The sequence below is a fragment of the Salvia splendens genome, chromosome 18 (genome assembly GCF_004379255.2).
Source record: "Salvia splendens isolate huo1 chromosome 18, SspV2, whole genome shotgun sequence".
Taxonomy (NCBI): Eukaryota; Viridiplantae; Streptophyta; class Magnoliopsida; order Lamiales; family Lamiaceae; genus Salvia; species Salvia splendens.
Genome location: NC_056049.1, coordinates 9,643,190 through 9,661,910, shown reverse-complemented (window position 1 = coordinate 9,661,910; position 18,721 = coordinate 9,643,190). Strand labels below are relative to the sequence as shown.

The window sequence follows — 18,721 nt, the reverse complement described above, 5'->3', positions numbered from 1 at the left end:
ACTCTTAGGCAAGAGCACAACACTCACATCCGTGCTCTTCCGCAAAAACAAGCTCAAGAATCCCACCATTCTATTATTCAATTTAAATAAAAACATTTCCACAATATTAAAATGCGTTAAAAATAACCAGAATAATATTAAAAATTACAAAAAAATTAAAAATTACATAATTAAAATCCTAAACATTAAAATTTTCATAATTAAAGTCTTAAAAATTAAAAATTACATATTATAAATCCTAAAAATTAAAAATTACCTAATTAAATTCATAAAAGTAAAAAACACACTACTCGTGGCCGAATTTTACTCAAATGTGTTTGATTAGGTCTTCTTGTAGCTCAACGTGAGTTCGGGTATCGCGCATTGTGTGTCTTGTTTCGATCCTGAAGAGAGGAATTTGGTGTGCGTTTTTTTTATAGCTCTTCTTTAAATGCAAATTCTTAGATTCAGAGGATTCGCTAAAGCACAGGGTGTAGGAGATCGTGAACTTTCAGAATGCAGTCATTGTCACAGCAAATCCCGCTTCAAAACCTCAACCCTCTACACTATTGGCTAGTATAGGGAAGTCGGGATCGAATCCACGAGGATGGAAGCGTTAGAATGCATTAAGAGAACTTTTGGAGGGTTGGCTGGTGCCACGCAACACGAGGATTGAGTTTTAACTACTAGGCCTGAGAACTGAAATCTAGTCTATTCTAACTACCAGATCTGGAGAACTGAAAGTACGTAAAACATAAATGCATGCATGTTTGGTTTCCAAAAGCAACTCGAGAGTATTCACCAACTTTCTGGGTCAAGTAGAAGAGTTTCCTAAAACAGTTAGACACACAGCACGCAAAGTAAACGACAAGATCAGATTTCTCTATTTGGCTACTGACAGAAAGCTGCAATTAACAAACTAAAGTGTCTCGACTGTAACTACCGATCAACTTCATCTTAGCCAACAAGCAAGCACGAAAATAAACAGAACAGAACATGAAAACTGAGCATACTTCAGATTGAACGATAAACACTTCAATTAAACTACCAGCTATCAGATCTAATCTACTAGACTAAGTAAATAAGCAGCAACAGAGTTTTCCATGCAGATCCAAACACACGTACTTCAGATTCGAACAATTAACAAAAATCTAAGCTAGATCTACCAGAATCATCACCAAACAAACCAGATCCACAACTTTCAACATCATTCCAACTCCGCTTTAATCTCAATTCAATAGATCAACACCGATCTCAACTCCGATCAACAAACCAATTGCGAAAAGCATCCATCACAGTAAATCAGAGCAGTAAACATGAGAATCAAAAGAGAACTGAAAACGGAACTGGATTAACCATAAACTGTAAACGAGTCACAAACAATCGCTAAATTTTTGGCAAGGAAATCGGCGAGATAAGAGTACGTGCAGAAAATAAATTGTTTCTTCACTCCTTCTCAGAGTGGTATTACACCTTCCAAATGATCAAAACAAAACACCAACTAACTACCCCAGATCTCCCATTGAACCAAGTGTGTGAGCTAAGTGAGTGAATTTCGAGAGCGAGCCAAAATAACCAAGGAAATTTTCTAACAAAGTGCCTCCTCCATTTACGCAAGCTTCCTAGTATTTATAGGCATGGCTCGGATCCCTAGGGCAACGGTCTTCTTGATTTGATGATTGTGCCCTCGAGGATTTCGCTCATTTTTCTTCACTTTTTTCTCTTCTATTTCTCTGCCCTGGTAACTGTTCTTCGTTCTTGAGCCTGATAGATAATTCACACACCTGGACTTATAAATGCATGTTAGCACCGTAGAAAACACATAATTTATATATAAAATAGATGCATGAAACGAGCCTTATCAGATCCTCTCACCCACCGTCGTATGCACACCTCGGTGTCGGGGAGACCTCGCGGTTGAGCTTCCGGCTTCATCCTCATCGTAAAAGCTAGCCGCCCTCGGTCCTTCGTCGGCTATAATCTTGTTGTGCAAGATAATACACGTGTACATGATGTCGGCGATATTTTTCATGTACCACAGCCGAGACGGGGCCTTCACAATGTTGAATCAGGCTTGAAGGACCCCAAAAGCTCTTGACGATGCGCAAAAAGAACCTGTCTCGGGTCTTGCGGGTTGCTGAGCGTCTTCACGAAAGTCGACCACCTTGGGTAGATACCATCAGCGAGATAGTAACCCATGTAGTATGTATTTCCGTTGACGGTGTAGTCGATCGCCGGTGCTACACCGTTCAACACATCATTGAAGAGTGGTGAAGAATAGAGCACGTTCAAATCGTTGTTGGATCCGGAAACACCGAAATATGCATGTCAAATCCATCGGCGGTAGTCGGCGACCGCTTCAAGGATAAGTGTTGGGCCGCCGCCTTTGTGGCTGCTTAAGTATAGCCCCCTCCAAGCAGTCGGGCAATTCTTCCACCTCCAATGCATGCAGTCAATGCTGTCGTGCATACCGGGAAAACCATGGACTGTTTCGTGAAGACGAAGCAACTGTTGGCAATCATCGGTGGTGGGTGCCCGAAGGAATTCATCCCTAAAAGCTGAACGAACGCCCTCGCAAAAATTTTTAAGGCAGAGGATTTCAGTGGACTCACCGACATGCAAATACTCATCGCAGAGGTCAGCCGTTTGCCCAATAGCAAGTTGTCGGATGGCACACGTACACTTCTGCAACGCCGAGAGACTTTGCCGACCGGCTGCGCCTGTACTAGTTTGAAAGTATTCAACACGGGCGGACAATGTGTTGACAATACGCATAAACAAGCGTTTTGACATGCGAAAACGGCGCCGAAAGTGATCTTCCGGAAACCGCGGCTGGTCAGAAAAATAGTCGGCAATGACCCTTTCGTTGGCTCCCTCTCCCGGTCACGATGGATGTATCGGCTAGTTGATCTAGTTGGTTGAGGAGGAGGGGTGGGGGTATTCGCTGCGACATAGGCTTCATAGGCGGCACGATGTTGTTCATAGTATTCTTGTTCTTCGCGCTCCGCTTCCGCAATGAAATGGGTGAAATCTATTTGAGGGTTTGAGTGAGAGAGGAAGATGTAGATATAAGTTGTATGAAAAAATATGAATGAGAGATGAATGACAGATGATTTGATGTGAAAAATGGATGATGAATGTGTGTATTTATAGATGATTTGGGGATAATAAAAATAAAAAAATAATAAAAAATCCAGAAAAACGGTAAAAAAACGGCCAGATTTTTGGGATTCTGAAAATATTTTTTTAAAATTTTTGGTATTATTTTCGATTTTAAAAAAAAATGAATTTCCAACAGAAATATCGTTGGCCAATCAGAACCCGCCACGACAGCTGCTTGCCGGCACGGACGTGCTCGATGCATCGAGCAGCGCCGCGCCAGGGGCAAGAGCGCAGCGGCGGACAGCGGTGCCGTGCCGCTGGCACGGACGGACAGCGTCCTGCTCACTGCTGCGGATGCTCTCAGAGGTATCAAAGTGCTAACTAGGCTTTATTTGAGCACATACCAAATACTTTAGGATTGCAATATCAAACGACTTTGATTGATGCCATGTATAACTGAATTTAATTAATTATTACATGTCGTCGATTAATATAAAAATCAATTATGATAATGCTAGTGTATACACAAAAACACATGTTTTATAACGTTTGGTATATAAATCCGAATTTCCCAAATTGATGAAAATAAATAATTATATCACGTAGTTTGTCGTTCGTTATGGACCGATCAGTAGAACCTTCGATTACAAATGACTTCCAGACCTACCTTATAGAAGTAAGTTATATATATACTCAATCTAGATAGATGTGTATAATCTAGAACCTTCGATTACAAATGACTTCCAGAGCTAGTATTGTTATTTCATGTACTCTTGTCTTGGTGTGCCAGAGATGATATTATCCGTAAAGTGATGCTCTAAACAAATTTTATAGTATAAAAACATATCTAATTGGAAATTATTCTAGTATTAAATAATGGTTTCAGAACTCAACACTCTTAGAAAATAAATTATTTATATCAAGCTAGCAGCAAACTTGATTAATTACTGAACTTGGAATATCTTAAATAATCAAATTAAACTAAAAGTAGCCCCAATTTCGGAGGTTGAGCAAAGTTCTACTTTTAGACCTTTTAAGTGAATAAAAATCTACCAATCTTTAGATCCTTCCTAGAGTGAGTTAACATGCCCAAATTTATAAGGTGGCGTAAGAACTTTTGTTCATTTTGTAAAATGAATACTTCTTCTCACTACTAGAAAATTGGACTATCCTTACATTCATCTTATGGCACTTTGTAAAAGATGTCAACAAAAATATTTTATCACCACACCATCCTTTTGCTGCATTTATATTCAATACTAATACTACTAATTAAATAAATGCCAAAATAAGATTTCTGTACTTACACTATCAAGTTTCTTTCAATTCTATTATTATAAAAGTTTCCAAGCTTAATTCTTAAAAACTAATCTTATTAAAAAATTATGTAAGTAAAATAAATTTGGTATTTGATATAAAATATAATTAACTTTAAATATACTAATATTTACCGAAACTGCATTGGTACTTTTTATTTATAAGTAATCAAATGATAGTTCTCATTTAATTATACGACAAGATAATTTATTTATACATAATAGAAATAAGTCAGTAATGATAATATATATTCTTAGAAAATTTTGAATAACTTAAGAAAGTCATCGAAATTCTTTTTAAAAATTGATAATCATAATTTTTATAAAATATAATGCAATAAACTAGTGATATCTTTATCAATTAAGTTAAATGCTAATATTATTTTTATGTACAGATGTATTACTAACTCTTATTTTAGAAATTACTAAGAAATAAATGGTAAATGAATAAAAGAAACTATCTTCAAAATTAATTGAAATGAAACTGCCGCCCACTCTTCCGCAGCTATCGGCAAATACAATTCTAATTCCCTAGCCCTAGAAATCTCCGTTTACATGTCAAGAAGAAGAAGAAATTTTGACAGAAGAAGACCTCAGATTGCTCACAAGTCCTTTCGCAATCTTGTTGAAAATGAAAAAAATGCGAAAACACTCTGGAATACTCTTGAGAAGTTGTACGCCTCCATGGCAGGTAACAACAAACTTTATTTGTTGAAACGATTGATTAACTTAAATATTCTAAAGGCACGTCTATATCGAATCATTTGAATAGTTTCAAGGCTTGTTAAATCAGTTGTCTGGTGTTGGTGTTACTTTTGAGGACAAGATACTTGGTTTATGGTTACTCAATACTTTGTCGAACTGTTGGGAGACATTTCGAATCTCACACACTAACTCTGCTCCTAAAGAAAAAAAATGTCATTTGATTATGCCAATAATGGAATTCTCATTGAAGAGATTAGAAGGAATACTCAAGGCACATCGTTGCAGAATGAAGTATTGTTTACAGAGCAGAGGAGGAGAAACCCAAATAGAGGACAAGATAATAAAGGAAAGAGTAGAAGCAAGTCCAGATAGTCGAAATACAAGGATGTTGAGTGTCATTATTGCCACAAGCCATGTCATATCAAGAAAAATTGTTGGTGTTTAAAGAACAAGAAGAATGGAAATAATAAGAATGCAGAGAAGTTTGAAGAATATAGTACTGATCGTGTTGATGCTGCTACAAGTAATGATCTTGTTATTGTTTCTGATGACCATGATATTAATTTGGTCTCTTTTGATATATGTTGGGTTGGTGACTCTGGTGCCGCAGTCCATGTTAATCCCAGAAGAGAGTTTTTTAGCACGTACACCATAGGCGATTTAGGTCCCTTGAGGATGGGTAAATGGAAATATTCTTTTGAATGTGAAGAATGGTTCGACAGTGGTACTTTGAGACGTTAGATATGCTCCAGATGTGTAACACCCCGAACTCTTATAAAGAGGGAACACTACCAAAAATACAAAAATACGAATTTCTTCTATTTTGAAAATTCAGATATTTAAATGGAAATAAGAAAAACGGAAACGATATTATAAACCTAAAAGAAAATCCTCATTGACATTATTTTTTATATAAAACAATTTGAAGAACACTAATAAGAATATTTTTCCCAAACATCAGAAATATGTGCATATAGATATCTACACCAAAATGTATCACTATGTTAAAAATATATATACTTCATCTAGTATTCCAACCAAAATAAAATACCCTATTACAACCTACATCATTCAAAATATAATAGCATAAAAAGTTACCGAGTTTTCTCCCCAAACAATTCAATTTTACCCAAAATACCAAAGGGTCTACTAGTCAAAAAATAGCAGCTGGGAGACCGTGGACCACGTTGACGGTTGCCCCGTCACCGACTCCTTAACCTGAAAAATATTAAATAACGGGGTGTGAGTATGCAAGCACACTCAGTGGAGAGTGGGGAATATGCTGCAAGCAGTTATAACCAATTGTGTAATGAATCATAACATGATGAACCATCTCAACTTTGCTGACATCTATAGGAGACTAGTCTCGGTCCCTCGTGGACCTGACCCCTCGTGGGCTACTGGTGGGCTGTTAGCGACCCAAATGATCCCTCGTGGATCTGACCCCTCGTGGGCCCATAAGCTCATATGAATGACGCACGACACCACAACGATTATAACCATGTAACCACTACGCTCACAGATAAAGTAAACCCCACCTCGAAAGCTGCAATCCAAAATAATCTCCTAGCTTAGTTTGGTTCTCCGTCCTCGAGCCTTGGATGCGCCACTCCTAGCACTTAAGCATTTTTAACTCAGTTTATACAATTCCAAACTTAAAACTTTAAACTAGGAACTTGAACTAATTCCATCATTAGAAAAGCTCAAACTTAAAGCATATACAATTAGGTCGAACATCAAACACACTAACCATAATCTTCTTTAAGCATTACTTATAACCACAATCTCTATTATTTACATAATCTATCGAATTCCAATAACTTACAAGTTACAATACACAAGTACAATTAACACGCAAACCTCAAACAATTCAATCCACATAGAAACATATATCACATTACGTGAAAAATCATTTCATGATAAATAAAAGAGATAAGTTCCCCTTTTCCTTATAAATCTCTATTCTTAGCTTTAAAGCTTTAAAAGAAATCAACTGCATTACGTCATCTTCTACATCATCTTCATGTAATAAACTGATTCAGTTCAGAGGTAAGTAGGGGTCGAGCCTTATACACCAAAAGATTCCCCTAGTCGTCTAGTTTAATTTAAAATAAAGTGATCCTCAAAACTTCAAGGAATTTGGGAGTTATGAATGTTTTCATAGACGTTGCCAGTTTGTGACAGATTCTGGCAACTGTTTTGTAAGAATATTTAAAAATAGTAAACCTTAACGAAACGACTTGAAATTTTGAAGAGATCTTCCCAAAACCTGATAGTATGCATATAAATTTTAGAACATAAATTCTAGCATGTTAAAGTGGCCGAAACAGATCAGTACAGTAGCAACTCAGTTTAAATACTCATGTTTGCAATAGTTTCATAGCAATAACAACTTATACAAATTCACTCCCAACAACTAATTAATAGCTACATCAAGCATAATAATATGAAATCCCCAAATTTAGATTGAGAGCTAAAAATTCTCACTTTCACACACACACAACTAAAAGCACAAATCTTGTACTCAAAACCACAAACATTAACATAGGAAGTAAGATAATCAAAGAGGAGTTCAATTGCTACCTCTATTAGCAAGAAACTTGAGTTTGGGGAAACAAAGCTTCAACCTTGAAATTCATTAATGGAGGTTGGAAAAGATAGAGAGGAAGAAGCTGTTAGCAAGAAGGCTAGGGCCGATGGCCGGTGGCCACAGCGCCGCCGGAGGAACAGTAGATGGCGGTCTTGGGGGACTCCATCTCCTTCCCAACATTACGTGTATATGTGTGTGTTTAGAAAGAGAGTTGAGAGATGTTCATAGAAAATTCTAGAGAGAGAGAGATATTTAGTGTGTGTTTGGGTGAAATGTGTGTGGGAGTATTCTAGGTCCTATTGCTAGCGTGTGTGTTTCCACAATAGTGGACTAGCTAGAGGTCCTCAAACCGAATCGAACCGGCCGAACCGGCCCGGAACCGTCACCGGCGGTTCCGAACCGGAACCATCGGCGACGGTTCGAACCGTGACCGGAATCGCCGGTTCCACCGGGCCGGTTCAGGTTTCAATTTCATTCGAACCATAACCGGCGGTTTTGAACCGCCGGTTTCGTCGGAACCGCCGGTTCCGAACTGGCGGTTCCCGACAACTTTTCAGGCCTATTTCCGACCTACCCCTAGCCTTTTCAGAAATCGGGTCAGGAACCGCCGGTTTTCGTCAGAAACCGTTGACGAAACCGGCGGTTTCAGCTGAAAAACCGGTGGTTTTTGCTGTAAACCGGCGGTTCCGGCGGTAAATCGACGGTTCCGGTGGATTTTCAAATTTTTGAAATTTTGAATTTTTGAATTTTTTTTATTTAATCACATTTTTCCCCTATAAATACCCGGCTTTAGTGTTGGAGGCAACGTCTTGGACGACAGAAGAAGTAGACTCACCGGGCAAAACATGGAAGCCACCATGTTACTTGATTATTGGTGCTCCGCCGAAATTAGAGACCAAGAACCGGATTGGGACAATCAAGTAGTATAACCCGACCAAGACTACTTCCCCGACGAAGAAGAGTAGGCCAATTCCTCCGATCAAGCTAAATAGGTAAGCAAGGTAAGAGAACTACGTGGACTTTGATTCCAAAATGCAATTGAGCATTGAAGATAAGTAGGCATCTAAACTTAAATTTTAAATTTAAGTTGAGCTCAAGTCCTTTTCTTTTATTTCTTTTTTCTCCCATTTGTTTGAATATGTAATTTGTAAATTGTAATCAAGACTTTAAATCTTTTTAAATTTATAATTTATAATTTTTAATTTTTAAGTTGTAATTTGTAAATTTTAAGTTGTAATTTGTAAATTTGAAGTTGTATTTTGTAATTTTAAAGTTGTAATTTGTATCAATAAAATTGCATTTGTACATCGCACTATTCTAATTTTATTTATGCAAGTATATTTACATTTTTTACTTGAATTACAATGTTAACAAAAAAAATTCCATGAACCGCCGAACCGGCCGAACCGCCCCGGAACCAGTGGTTCCGGCGGTTGAGATGAACCGCCGGTTCACGGTTCAGGAACCAGAACCGTCGAACCTAGGACGGGCCAGTTCAGGTTCAAGATTTTCTTGAACCGGAACCGGCGGTTCCGAACCGTGAACCGTCGATTCCCGAACCGTGGTGACGTCTAGGACTAGCACGCGGATTAGCCGCTAGTCCGTGAGCTAGTCCACTATTGTGAGCGGCGAGCGGCAAACGGACTAGCCAGAAGGACGAGAGCTCGTCTGTCGCAAAAGGCAGACGACCGTCTCCTTGTCCGTGCGCTCGTCCGCTATTGTGGGCTGGCGACGGACAAGAGGTAGGACTTCCCATTTTTTTTACTCAATATTTACAACTCATTGCACTTAATTTTTTGTATATTTGATAAACACCAACAATTAAAATGTATTAATCATATTTTTTAATTTATTTTATTGGCTAGGGCATCGGCTAGTCCTAGTGTCTGTCCACTATTGTGCAGTGGGATGTCCTAATGATGTAGCAATGCATTGGGATGTCCTAGTGACGTGGCAGAAAGTATTTTTGAGATGTCCTAATGCGTCTGTTGGGATGTCCACACTATTGTGGATGCTCTTAGGATTAGGAGTTAATATCTTTATATATTTACATTTTATTTTGTCATGTTGACACTATACACACACACTTGCATACTATTTTAACATGTAGCTAACACACACATATAAGCATAAATAAAAAGGCATCACACAATTGCTCTAATATTTTTCTAATTTCATATCAAGTTTCTAATACTACTAATTTCACCCAATAAATCAAATACGAACACTTAAACCTTATTTATTTTGCTAGGGCGCATCCTCGGTCTAGGTCGGACAACCTGTAAAATATTTGAAAATTAAATCCATTAGTTCAAAACCATAACAAATACTTTTACTTTGAATAATTACATAATATTCTTCTTCTTCTTTTTTGAAAATATAGAATAAAATCATTAAACTTCTCTTTTAAATGATACGGGGTATTACAAGATGTTCTGCTGAACTTCATTTCCATTGGGAGACTTAATAGTGATGGCTATGGAAATAACATTGTTGATGGGAGATGGAAGATTAGCAAAGCGTCTCTGATATCAGCTAAAGGTTCGAAGTTGAAGGAAAATCTATATATGTTGAAAGCTTCAATTTCAGATGATTCAGTGAATGTTGTTGGAAAACAGTGTTCACCAAAATTGTGGCATAAGAGGTTGAGTCATATTAGTGCAAAGGAGACTTGACTCTTTGGTAAATAAGAATGTTCTTCCAGGTGCTCAAAGTTCTACTTTTGAAAAGTGCACCCATTGCCTTGAAGGGAAGCTGAACGAATATCTTTCAAAACTTATCCTCTTCACCGGCAACCAAATTTATTAGATTACACTCAGATGTTTGTGGTCCTTTGAAGGTAAAAACTAATGGTGGTGCATCTTATTTTGTGACATTTATTGATGATCATTCCAGGAAGACTAAAGATCAAGTATTTGGCAAGTTCAAGGAATTTCAAGCCCTAGCAGAAAGACACACTGGAAAGAAATTGAAGTGCATCAAGACAGACAATGATGGTGAGTACCGTGGACCGTTTGAGGAGTATTGTAGGCAACAAGGGATCAGACACCAGAAGACGTCACCAAAGACGCCACGGTTAAATGGGTTGGCTGAAAGGATGAATAGAACATTGATGGATAGGGTCAGATGCATGCTACAGGAGTTGAAACTTCCACAGTAATTTTGGGGAGAAGCTTTATGTGTTGCTTCTTATGTTATTAATCTAACTCCTATGATTGCTTTGTAGTGTGATGTTCCAGAAAATGGTTGGACATGTAAGAACACCTCTTATGATCATTTGAGGGTGTTTGGTTGCAAAGCTTATGTTCATGTTCCTAAGGATTAGAGGTCAAAGTTAGATGCTAAAGAGAGGCAATGCATCTTTATTGGCTATAATCAAGATGAGTTTGGTTACAGGTTGTATGATCCTGTTGAGAAAAAGGTAATACGAAGCCGTGATGTGGTGTTTTATTATGACCAGACTATTGATGACATTGATAAGGCAAAGAGTTCAGAATCTCACTCTCATGATGACCTCGTTGATATTGATCCAAATTCTATCCCACAATTACCTAGTACAGTTGGTGGTAATGCAGTTGAAGCTGAGATGCAGCTTGTTGATTTTGTTGATTACCAACAAGATGAAAATTTAGAAAATCCTCTTGATATTGATAATGATGATCCACAAGATGTTGAACCCAGAAGGTCTACCAGAGCTAGACCAACAATCTACTAGATATTCTTCAAGTGAGTATGTCATCTTGATTGACAGGGGACAACCCGAGTACTTTGAAGAATCTATGGAAGGTGTGGACAAGCAAAACTAGTTTCTTACAATGAAAGATGAGATGAAGTCCTTTCATGATAAGTCTGGAGCTATTGTCCTAGCGGCAAGGAACTTAGACATTAATTTATGAGGTGTTGAGTTCGAGCCCTCTTGACATTATTTGTAATTTCCTCCTTTATATAGGAGTTAATTTTAAAAAAAAAGTCTTTCATGATAATTATACTTTTGATTTGATGCCTTATCGAAGGGTAAGAGAGATTTGAAGAACATGTGGATCTACTAACTGAAACAAGAAGAGAACTCTTCCAAACCAAGATACCAAGCAAGATTGGCTGTTAAGGGTTTCAGTCAGATAAAGGGAGTTGATTTTGATGAGATTTTTTATACTCGTGGTAAAGATGTCTTCAATCCGTTGTGTTGGGGCTACCTGCAAGCCTTGATTTGAATACTGAGCAAATGGATGTAGACTGTATTTTTTCATGGTGATTTGATTGAAGAAATTTACATGGAGCAACCAAAAGGGTTTAGGGTGAAAGGTAAAGACGTGCAAGTTGAAAAAGAGCTTGTACGGTTTGAAGCAAGCTTCGAAACAATGGTACAAGAAATGTGAGTCTGTGATGAGGCAACAAGGCTACATGAAGACTAGTTGTGACCATTGTGGGTTTGGTCAAAGTATGACCAAGATTTTGCCAAGGCGTAAGTTTGAAACCTCCACACTGTGAAGGGGGAAATTTGATAGGTTAGGGCTTCCAACTTATGGAAAAAACTCATATGGTATTGGCCCATTTATTTACTTAAATAGGTCAATGGAGAACTTATAAATGCCTACTAAGAGTGTAGGAGCTTCCATATTGAGAAAAGAGAGAGAGAGAGAGAGTAGTGTTCTCCAAGTTTCTACACTGCGCAGTCTCGGGTTTTGTCTTGATCGAAGGTCCAAATGTTGTCCGATAGATTTGATATTTTAATTGGAGGTAGAAGACCTGTGGGGATTCATTATGACCGAAGGAATTTGAACTTGAACGGTTAGATCTTCAGTTATGAATTTCTGAACGTGACTGCAGTTTCTTGAGATGTTTATTTCATCCATTTTGAAGTTGTTTTGATTATCTAGTGTATTCGTTGTGTTGTTAAGGATTAGATATTATTATAAACCCCTTGGTTACATTCTTTTCTTGGTGATAGTGGATTTGGTAGACTAGTGGGTCTTGTGATTTTTATCTCTTCACATTGAAGAGAGTTTTCTACGTAAAATTTTGGTGTTGATATTTTCTATTATCGCTTCTCATTATCATATTATTGATTCATCCACATTAGATGCTATTATATTGTGCTCCTAGCATATTCTTGCAATTGGAAAATTTTGTTTATTTGTTGCCCCTCAGAATTAAGTCATTCCTTCCATCAATATTTCCTAATTGGCAATATAAATAGAATAGAAACCAATAAACCCAATGTTCCCATTTATCCAGAATGTGAAAAGATTAGTCTTACATGAAAACAACAGCCCAGGTTTGATAGCCATGTAGGTGAAGCCAATTTGGACACCAGGCAGTTTCTTTGGCTAACTGACACACTTTTGTTTGTCATGCTGCCCCTAATCTTTTCTATCCAACTTAGGAAAAATATGGAGCTTCTTCTCCTCAGCTCTTTGCATATGTTACCAAAAACTCCTTCCCTCAAGGCTCAACTACTGTGCATATTTCATTCCATAAGCTGCAGCTTATATTATACTACTACTCCCTCCGTCCCTAAATATTTATCAATTATTTTCTTTTTCATCTATTCCTAAAAATTTGTTGCATTTCACTTTTACCAATTTTAGTAGTAGAGTCCATATTCCAGCAACTCATTTATATTCACATTTTATTATAAAACTATAATAGTATATAAAAGTAGGACTCACCATCCACTAATTTTTTCAACTCACCTTCTATTAACATTTCTTAAAATTCGTATTGGAGATCAAATTTACAAATTATTAGGGACGGAGGGAGTAATAGTAATTGTTATTATAATTAAACTTCTCTAGTTTATTTTGCATGTATCATATTGTCTACATTATCTCCAAACTTTTGTTGTGTTGGTGGATGAAACCCTATCCCTGAACTGAATTGTAGAAAAAACCATGTTACCAAATTTGAGGACTCAGAAATGCAGCTTCAAAGAAAGTAATAGTGCATAGAGTAAAACTGAAGGATGATATCTTCACTTCACATATAAGTCTCAAAAAAAAAATATAGGAGTAGTACTAGTAGGCCACGCAAACCATAACACTAATTCAAAGTCGGTGACACATGTAAATCTCTAAACTCACATTTATTTGATTCAATATTAAAATACAATGACTTACCGTATCCCCGACACGAAAATCTGCAACCTGACCTAATTCTTGCCTACTATCACTTGTTGCTTTCCTGCTATTACATGTTCCCCAAATCCTAATCCAATTTCAATCAAACTCCTCTATGCTTCGTCACCGATTTTTGTAATAATAAATGCAAATTTATTTTATCTCAAAACATTCATAAAATGACACCAGTTTTCAATCTTTTAATTAAAAGGTATGCATTTTATAAGGAGTTTATCATAATTTGTAAAAAAAAGGTTACAAGACTTATTTATATAAAGACTTTAGTTGAATTTAGTCTCTCATAAAAACTATTTTTTTTTATCTCGTATACTCCTTCCATCTAAAAAAATACTCCCTCCGTCCCAAGTAAGATGACCACTTCCTTGAACGGCATGACATTTTATGCAGTTTTATTTTGTGTATTTAATTGAGAGAGTAAAGTAAGAGAAAAAGAATAAAGTAGAGATAAAGGTATTTTCATTTATAGTGGGAAAAACCAAAAATAAAAGTAGGTCATCTTTAATGAGACAGAGAGAGTATTTTATTTTGCCATTTTATAATATCAACAAAAAATAGATTTCTAGTGTTTCTCTTTTTTCTCATAGTTCGCCTACTTTATCAACATATCTATCTTATTTTATTTTATTTTTTTTACATCTCTCTTACTTTATCTACTTCTTCTTCTCTTTCATTTTATCAAATTTCTCATCAAAACTTATGTGATGTACAAATGTAATATTTTTTTATGGACGGAGAAAGTATGAATTTTGTTAGCTCTAGTCCAAATAATACTATCTCCTTCGTTTAAAATAAAAATATTTCATTTTTTTTAGTTTATCCTGTTAAACATATAAATGTATAGGAGTAAAATTATTTAAAAGTGAATGTACGATAATAATTTTGGGTAAAATAAAATAAAGAATGGTGCTTTGTTCCTTGATTGTGATGCGTATAGAGCATTTGCATGAATGATGTTTTGTAATAAAAGCGTAGTTAAAAATACAAGAAGAGGATTAGGTTTAAAAAAATAAAAATAAAAATAAAAATAAAAAGGTGTGTGCTTATCCGTAACCGCTATTACGCGGAAATGCGACACATGTCGAAAAGCTCCTCTCCGATTAACAACTCACTCAAACCTCCTCCTTACGTGTCTCAAACTCTCATTCAACACCTCCCTTCTCCACCCCTATCCTTCTTCTATATATATATATATATATGCACTTCATTATCTCATTCTACCATTGCTACAAACAGAATTTCTACCGTGTTCACTAACATAAATCCAATCAAGTTTCAATTCAAAGAGGAAAGATGGCGCAATACGGCAGGCAGACCGACGAGTATGGCAACCCCATCCGCCACACTGACGAGTACGGCAACCCCGTCCAACGCCCCGGCGGAGGCACCGACCCCTACGGTGCCACTGCCGGAGAGTACGGGACCACAGGCGGACGGTACGGCACTCACGCAACAGCTGGTACCGGAACTGGCGTAGGGATGACTCATGGCACCACGGGCACCACCGGGGCGTATAAGACTGACCAGTACGGTGCCACCGGCACCACCGGGGCGTTTGGGACTCACGGTGTAGGAGCTCCGGGGACCACCGGAGCTCATGGTGGTGCAGGCCTTGGTACTGGTATGGCCACAGGCGGCGCCCACCACCGCCGCTCCGGCAGCTGTAGTAGCTCATCGGTATGATCACCAACTTTTTTTTTTTGGGAAAGTTTTGAGTTATTTCTATTTTTTAGTAAAGATTAATCTTTTTTTTTACTCTTTTTTTTATTATTTATCTATTTTACACATTGATATTTCAATTTTTAGTCTTTGTGAACAAAAGAAGTGTCTTATCATTTATCAAGGTGGACTCATACCCATGACTCTTTTTGACCTTGGATATATTGACACTTGACCTTTGTGTCAATTTACACACACTTTGCACTTTCTATATAATTGGAAGGATAGAAGGATTAATTTGCGGTGTGCAGGAGGATGATGGGCAAGGAGGGAGAAGGAAGAAGGGGATTAAGGAGAAGATCAAGGAGAAGCTTCCCGGCGGCAAGACCACGGAGGAGCACGGCTACGGCACGACTGGCTATGGCACTGGAACAGGCACCACTGGAGTGGGGTATGAGCAAGAGCATCATGAGAAGAAGGGAATCGTGGACAAGATCAAGGAGAAGCTTCCCGGCCACCATTGAACATATATATATATATAGATGAATAATGCTGCCTGTGTATGCGTAGTAGCCATAATAAGCCATTTCTCGGGGTGGCCTTTGTGTGTGTTTTTCTGTTTGGACAAGTCTTCATTCTGAGATGAATACTGGAGTATTATATATCACTTTTTACTTTCCAAATCCCTTTGCTACTTTTATCTGATTGCAACTTTATACAAACATAATTAATTCTTAATCCACAGGAAAACATCAAGAATTCGAGTATTCTCACTAATTTTGTCATTCTATAAATTTTGAATTGACATACGAAATTTAATGAATATATAGAATTTTTGTTCCATCTGTCGGCCGAGTCAATATAACTCGCAATAAAACCTGAAATTATCCCTGACCAAAATATCCCTCCCAATCACCCTCGACACCCCACACAAACACATGACAATCCTCGCACATCCTCAAATTCTTGACAATCCTCACAGCCTCTTCTCATCACCGCATATGCCAACGCCATCTTCTCACTATGCCCCATCAAAATCCTCCTCTTCTCCTCCTCATCCACATCATACACCACTCCCCCCACCCTCGCCTCGTACCCCGCCAGCTCCTCCAACACCCCCTTCACCTCCCCACTCCTCGGATGCGTCCACTCGCCAGCGTAGAACTCCTGCACCTCTCCCCTTCCACCCGGCTATACGCCACCGCTTTCTTCCTCAGCCCCCTTGCCCTCATCTCCCTCCTCACCCTCGCCACATCCTCCCACCTCCCCGCCTTCACGTAAGCCTCACATAATAATATGTAGTTCCCTATGTTCCCTGGCTCGAGCTTGAAGAGATGCCCTGCTGCTTCCTCCGCAATGCTGGCGTCTCCGTGGACGCGGCTTGCTCCTAGGAGAGCCCCCCACACGCCGCCATTCGCCTCCATGGGCATGGATTCGATGAGGCCAAGCGCCTCCTTCAACCTCCCCCTTCTTCCCAGCATATCCACCATCGCGTTGTAGTGATCTACCGAGGGTGAGATGTCGTGTTTCTCCTTCATCTCGTCGAAAAAGTGCTTCCCCTGCTCCACCATACCTCCATGGCTGCAAGCAGTCAGAACTCCCAAGAATGTTACTGAATTTGGCTTTATATTTGTCGTCGTCGTCATGTCCTGAAACAGCTCGATTGCTGATTTGGCGCGGCCGTGCATTGCGAAACCAATGATCATACAGGTATAGGAGTAGACATTCTTCCTTTGCAATGAGTTGAAAACATCATATGCTTCTTCCAGACATCCACATTTCGAATACAAGTCGATTAACGCAGAACCTACATGAGCGTCGTGTGCAGGGTCGAAGCCACATCTCACAGCTACGTCTCTAACCCAGTACGCGTACTTAACCGCGCCCAATTGCGCGCACGCGTTTATAACTCTGACCAACGTGACCTCGTCTGTCCGGACACCGGCGCGCTGCATTCTCTCGAAGCACTCCAACGCCTCCCGGGGCTTGGCATTCTGCACGAAGCCGGTCACCATCGCAGTCCACGCCACCATATCCTTCACCGGCATGGCGCTGAAAATCTCATCCGCGCAGTCCATCTCCCCCGCCTTCGCATAAGCATCGATAAGCGTAGTCCAAGAAATCAAGTCTCGTTCAGGCATTTCGTCGAACACCTTCAGCCCGCAATCCAAATCCCCGCATTTCACATACATATCTATCAAAGCGTTCTCCACAAACAAATCCGCACCAAATCCGCCTAATTTCACACTCTCCCCATGAATCTGCCGCCCTAAATTGACATTCAATTGGCTCGCAGATCCCTTCAGCAGCGCCGCGAGAGTGAAGGACAAAGGAATCAAACCTCTTCCGCGCATCGAATTGTATACGAGAATCGACTCTATTAGCATCCCGTCAACCAAATAGCCCCTGATTAGAGCAGTGTAGAGGAACGCATTGGGGTGTCTGACCTCGGAGAAAACAGAGGCGGCGTATGATTTTGTGGAGACATTGAATTTGGATAGCATTCGGATGAGTTTGGCGATTATGTAGGAGGATTGATGGAGGCTCTTTCGGATTATGTAGGCGTGGGTTTGCTTGATTTGGGCGGGGCTTGAGCAATGTTCGAGTGTGGAAACGAGTTGGCATTCCAAGTGTTTGATTTTTTGGAGGTGGGAGAAGGGGATGAATGGGAGGTGGTCATCGTGAAACTTGGCGACTCTGGAGATGAAGGATGAAGGTTTGAGTATCAGCTTCTTGGAGAGTGAAACCATTACACTCGAAAACAGTTTGTTTGATTCAAACTGCTATTTTTAAGTATAAATATTAAAGAATCTTATAATATAAAATTAATAAAAGCAGAAAAGGAAAAAATATTAATTAAAATAATGCTAATAAATAATAACTCATATTATTATAATTTAAAATTTACTTGAAACAAAGCTTTTTGAAATTACTATATAATTAAAAATTTAAAATAAAATGTGCAATTAAATTGAATCTTAAATTTTAAAATTCAAATTAAATATGATCAATGACAAAAAAAATGTAAAAGAAAAACAAAAAAGAAACAAAAAAATAAAAATAGCATTATTAGTACTACTTGGAACTTATCGAAAAGGTAAGGAGATATTGAGGAAAATAAAGGAAATGAATCCAAGATTTCCTTTCTATATGTAACTATGAGTCTATGACTAAATATGTTTTCTACTCTATTTATGACTTTTAGTTCTCTTATACTAGTAAATACTCCCTCGTGC

At 38.4% G+C, this 18,721-nt stretch overlaps 1 protein-coding gene, 1 long non-coding RNA gene and 1 pseudogene across 4 annotated transcripts; 1 reads left to right on the top strand and 2 right to left on the bottom strand.

Annotated features, from left to right (window-relative positions):
• Nucleotides 1-6,046: 6,046 nt before the first annotated feature.
• LOC121777611 lies at nt 6,047-7,974 on the bottom strand. Of its 3 annotated transcripts, XR_006045541.1 has the most exons (3): nt 7,686-7,974; nt 6,641-6,720; nt 6,047-6,320 (listed from the first exon to the last, which is right to left on the bottom strand). It is a non-coding gene; the product is annotated as an uncharacterized LOC121777611 (long non-coding RNA). The 3 variants fall into 3 exon arrangements; XR_006045539.1 differs by having other exon boundaries at nt 6,047-6,720; XR_006045540.1 differs by having other exon boundaries at nt 6,047-6,714.
• A 7,049-nt stretch (nt 7,975-15,023) lies between these two features.
• On the top strand, nt 15,024-16,168 carry LOC121777846 (dehydrin DHN1-like). Its single transcript, XM_042175195.1, has 2 exons — nt 15,024-15,503; nt 15,797-16,168. Exons 1-2 carry the CDS (start codon nt 15,120-15,122, stop codon nt 16,007-16,009), a joined length of 597 nt encoding a protein of 198 aa, XP_042031129.1. The 5' UTR covers nt 15,024-15,119; the 3' UTR covers nt 16,010-16,168.
• Nucleotides 16,169-16,237: 69 nt separating this feature from the next.
• On the bottom strand, nt 16,238-18,255 carry LOC121777845 (annotated as a pseudogene).
• Between the last annotated feature and the right edge of the window lie 466 nt (nt 18,256-18,721).

Bases quoted from the DNA above. Each gene is read 5' to 3' on its own strand.
- LOC121777846 (XM_042175195.1), top strand. From the start codon at position 15,120: ATGGCGCAATACGGCAGGCAGACCGACGAGTATGGCAACCCCATCCGC. The intron at 15,504-15,796 runs GTATGATCACCA...TGCGGTGTGCAG, and splicing joins GCAGCTGTAGTAGCTCATCG to GAGGATGATGGGCAAGGAGG.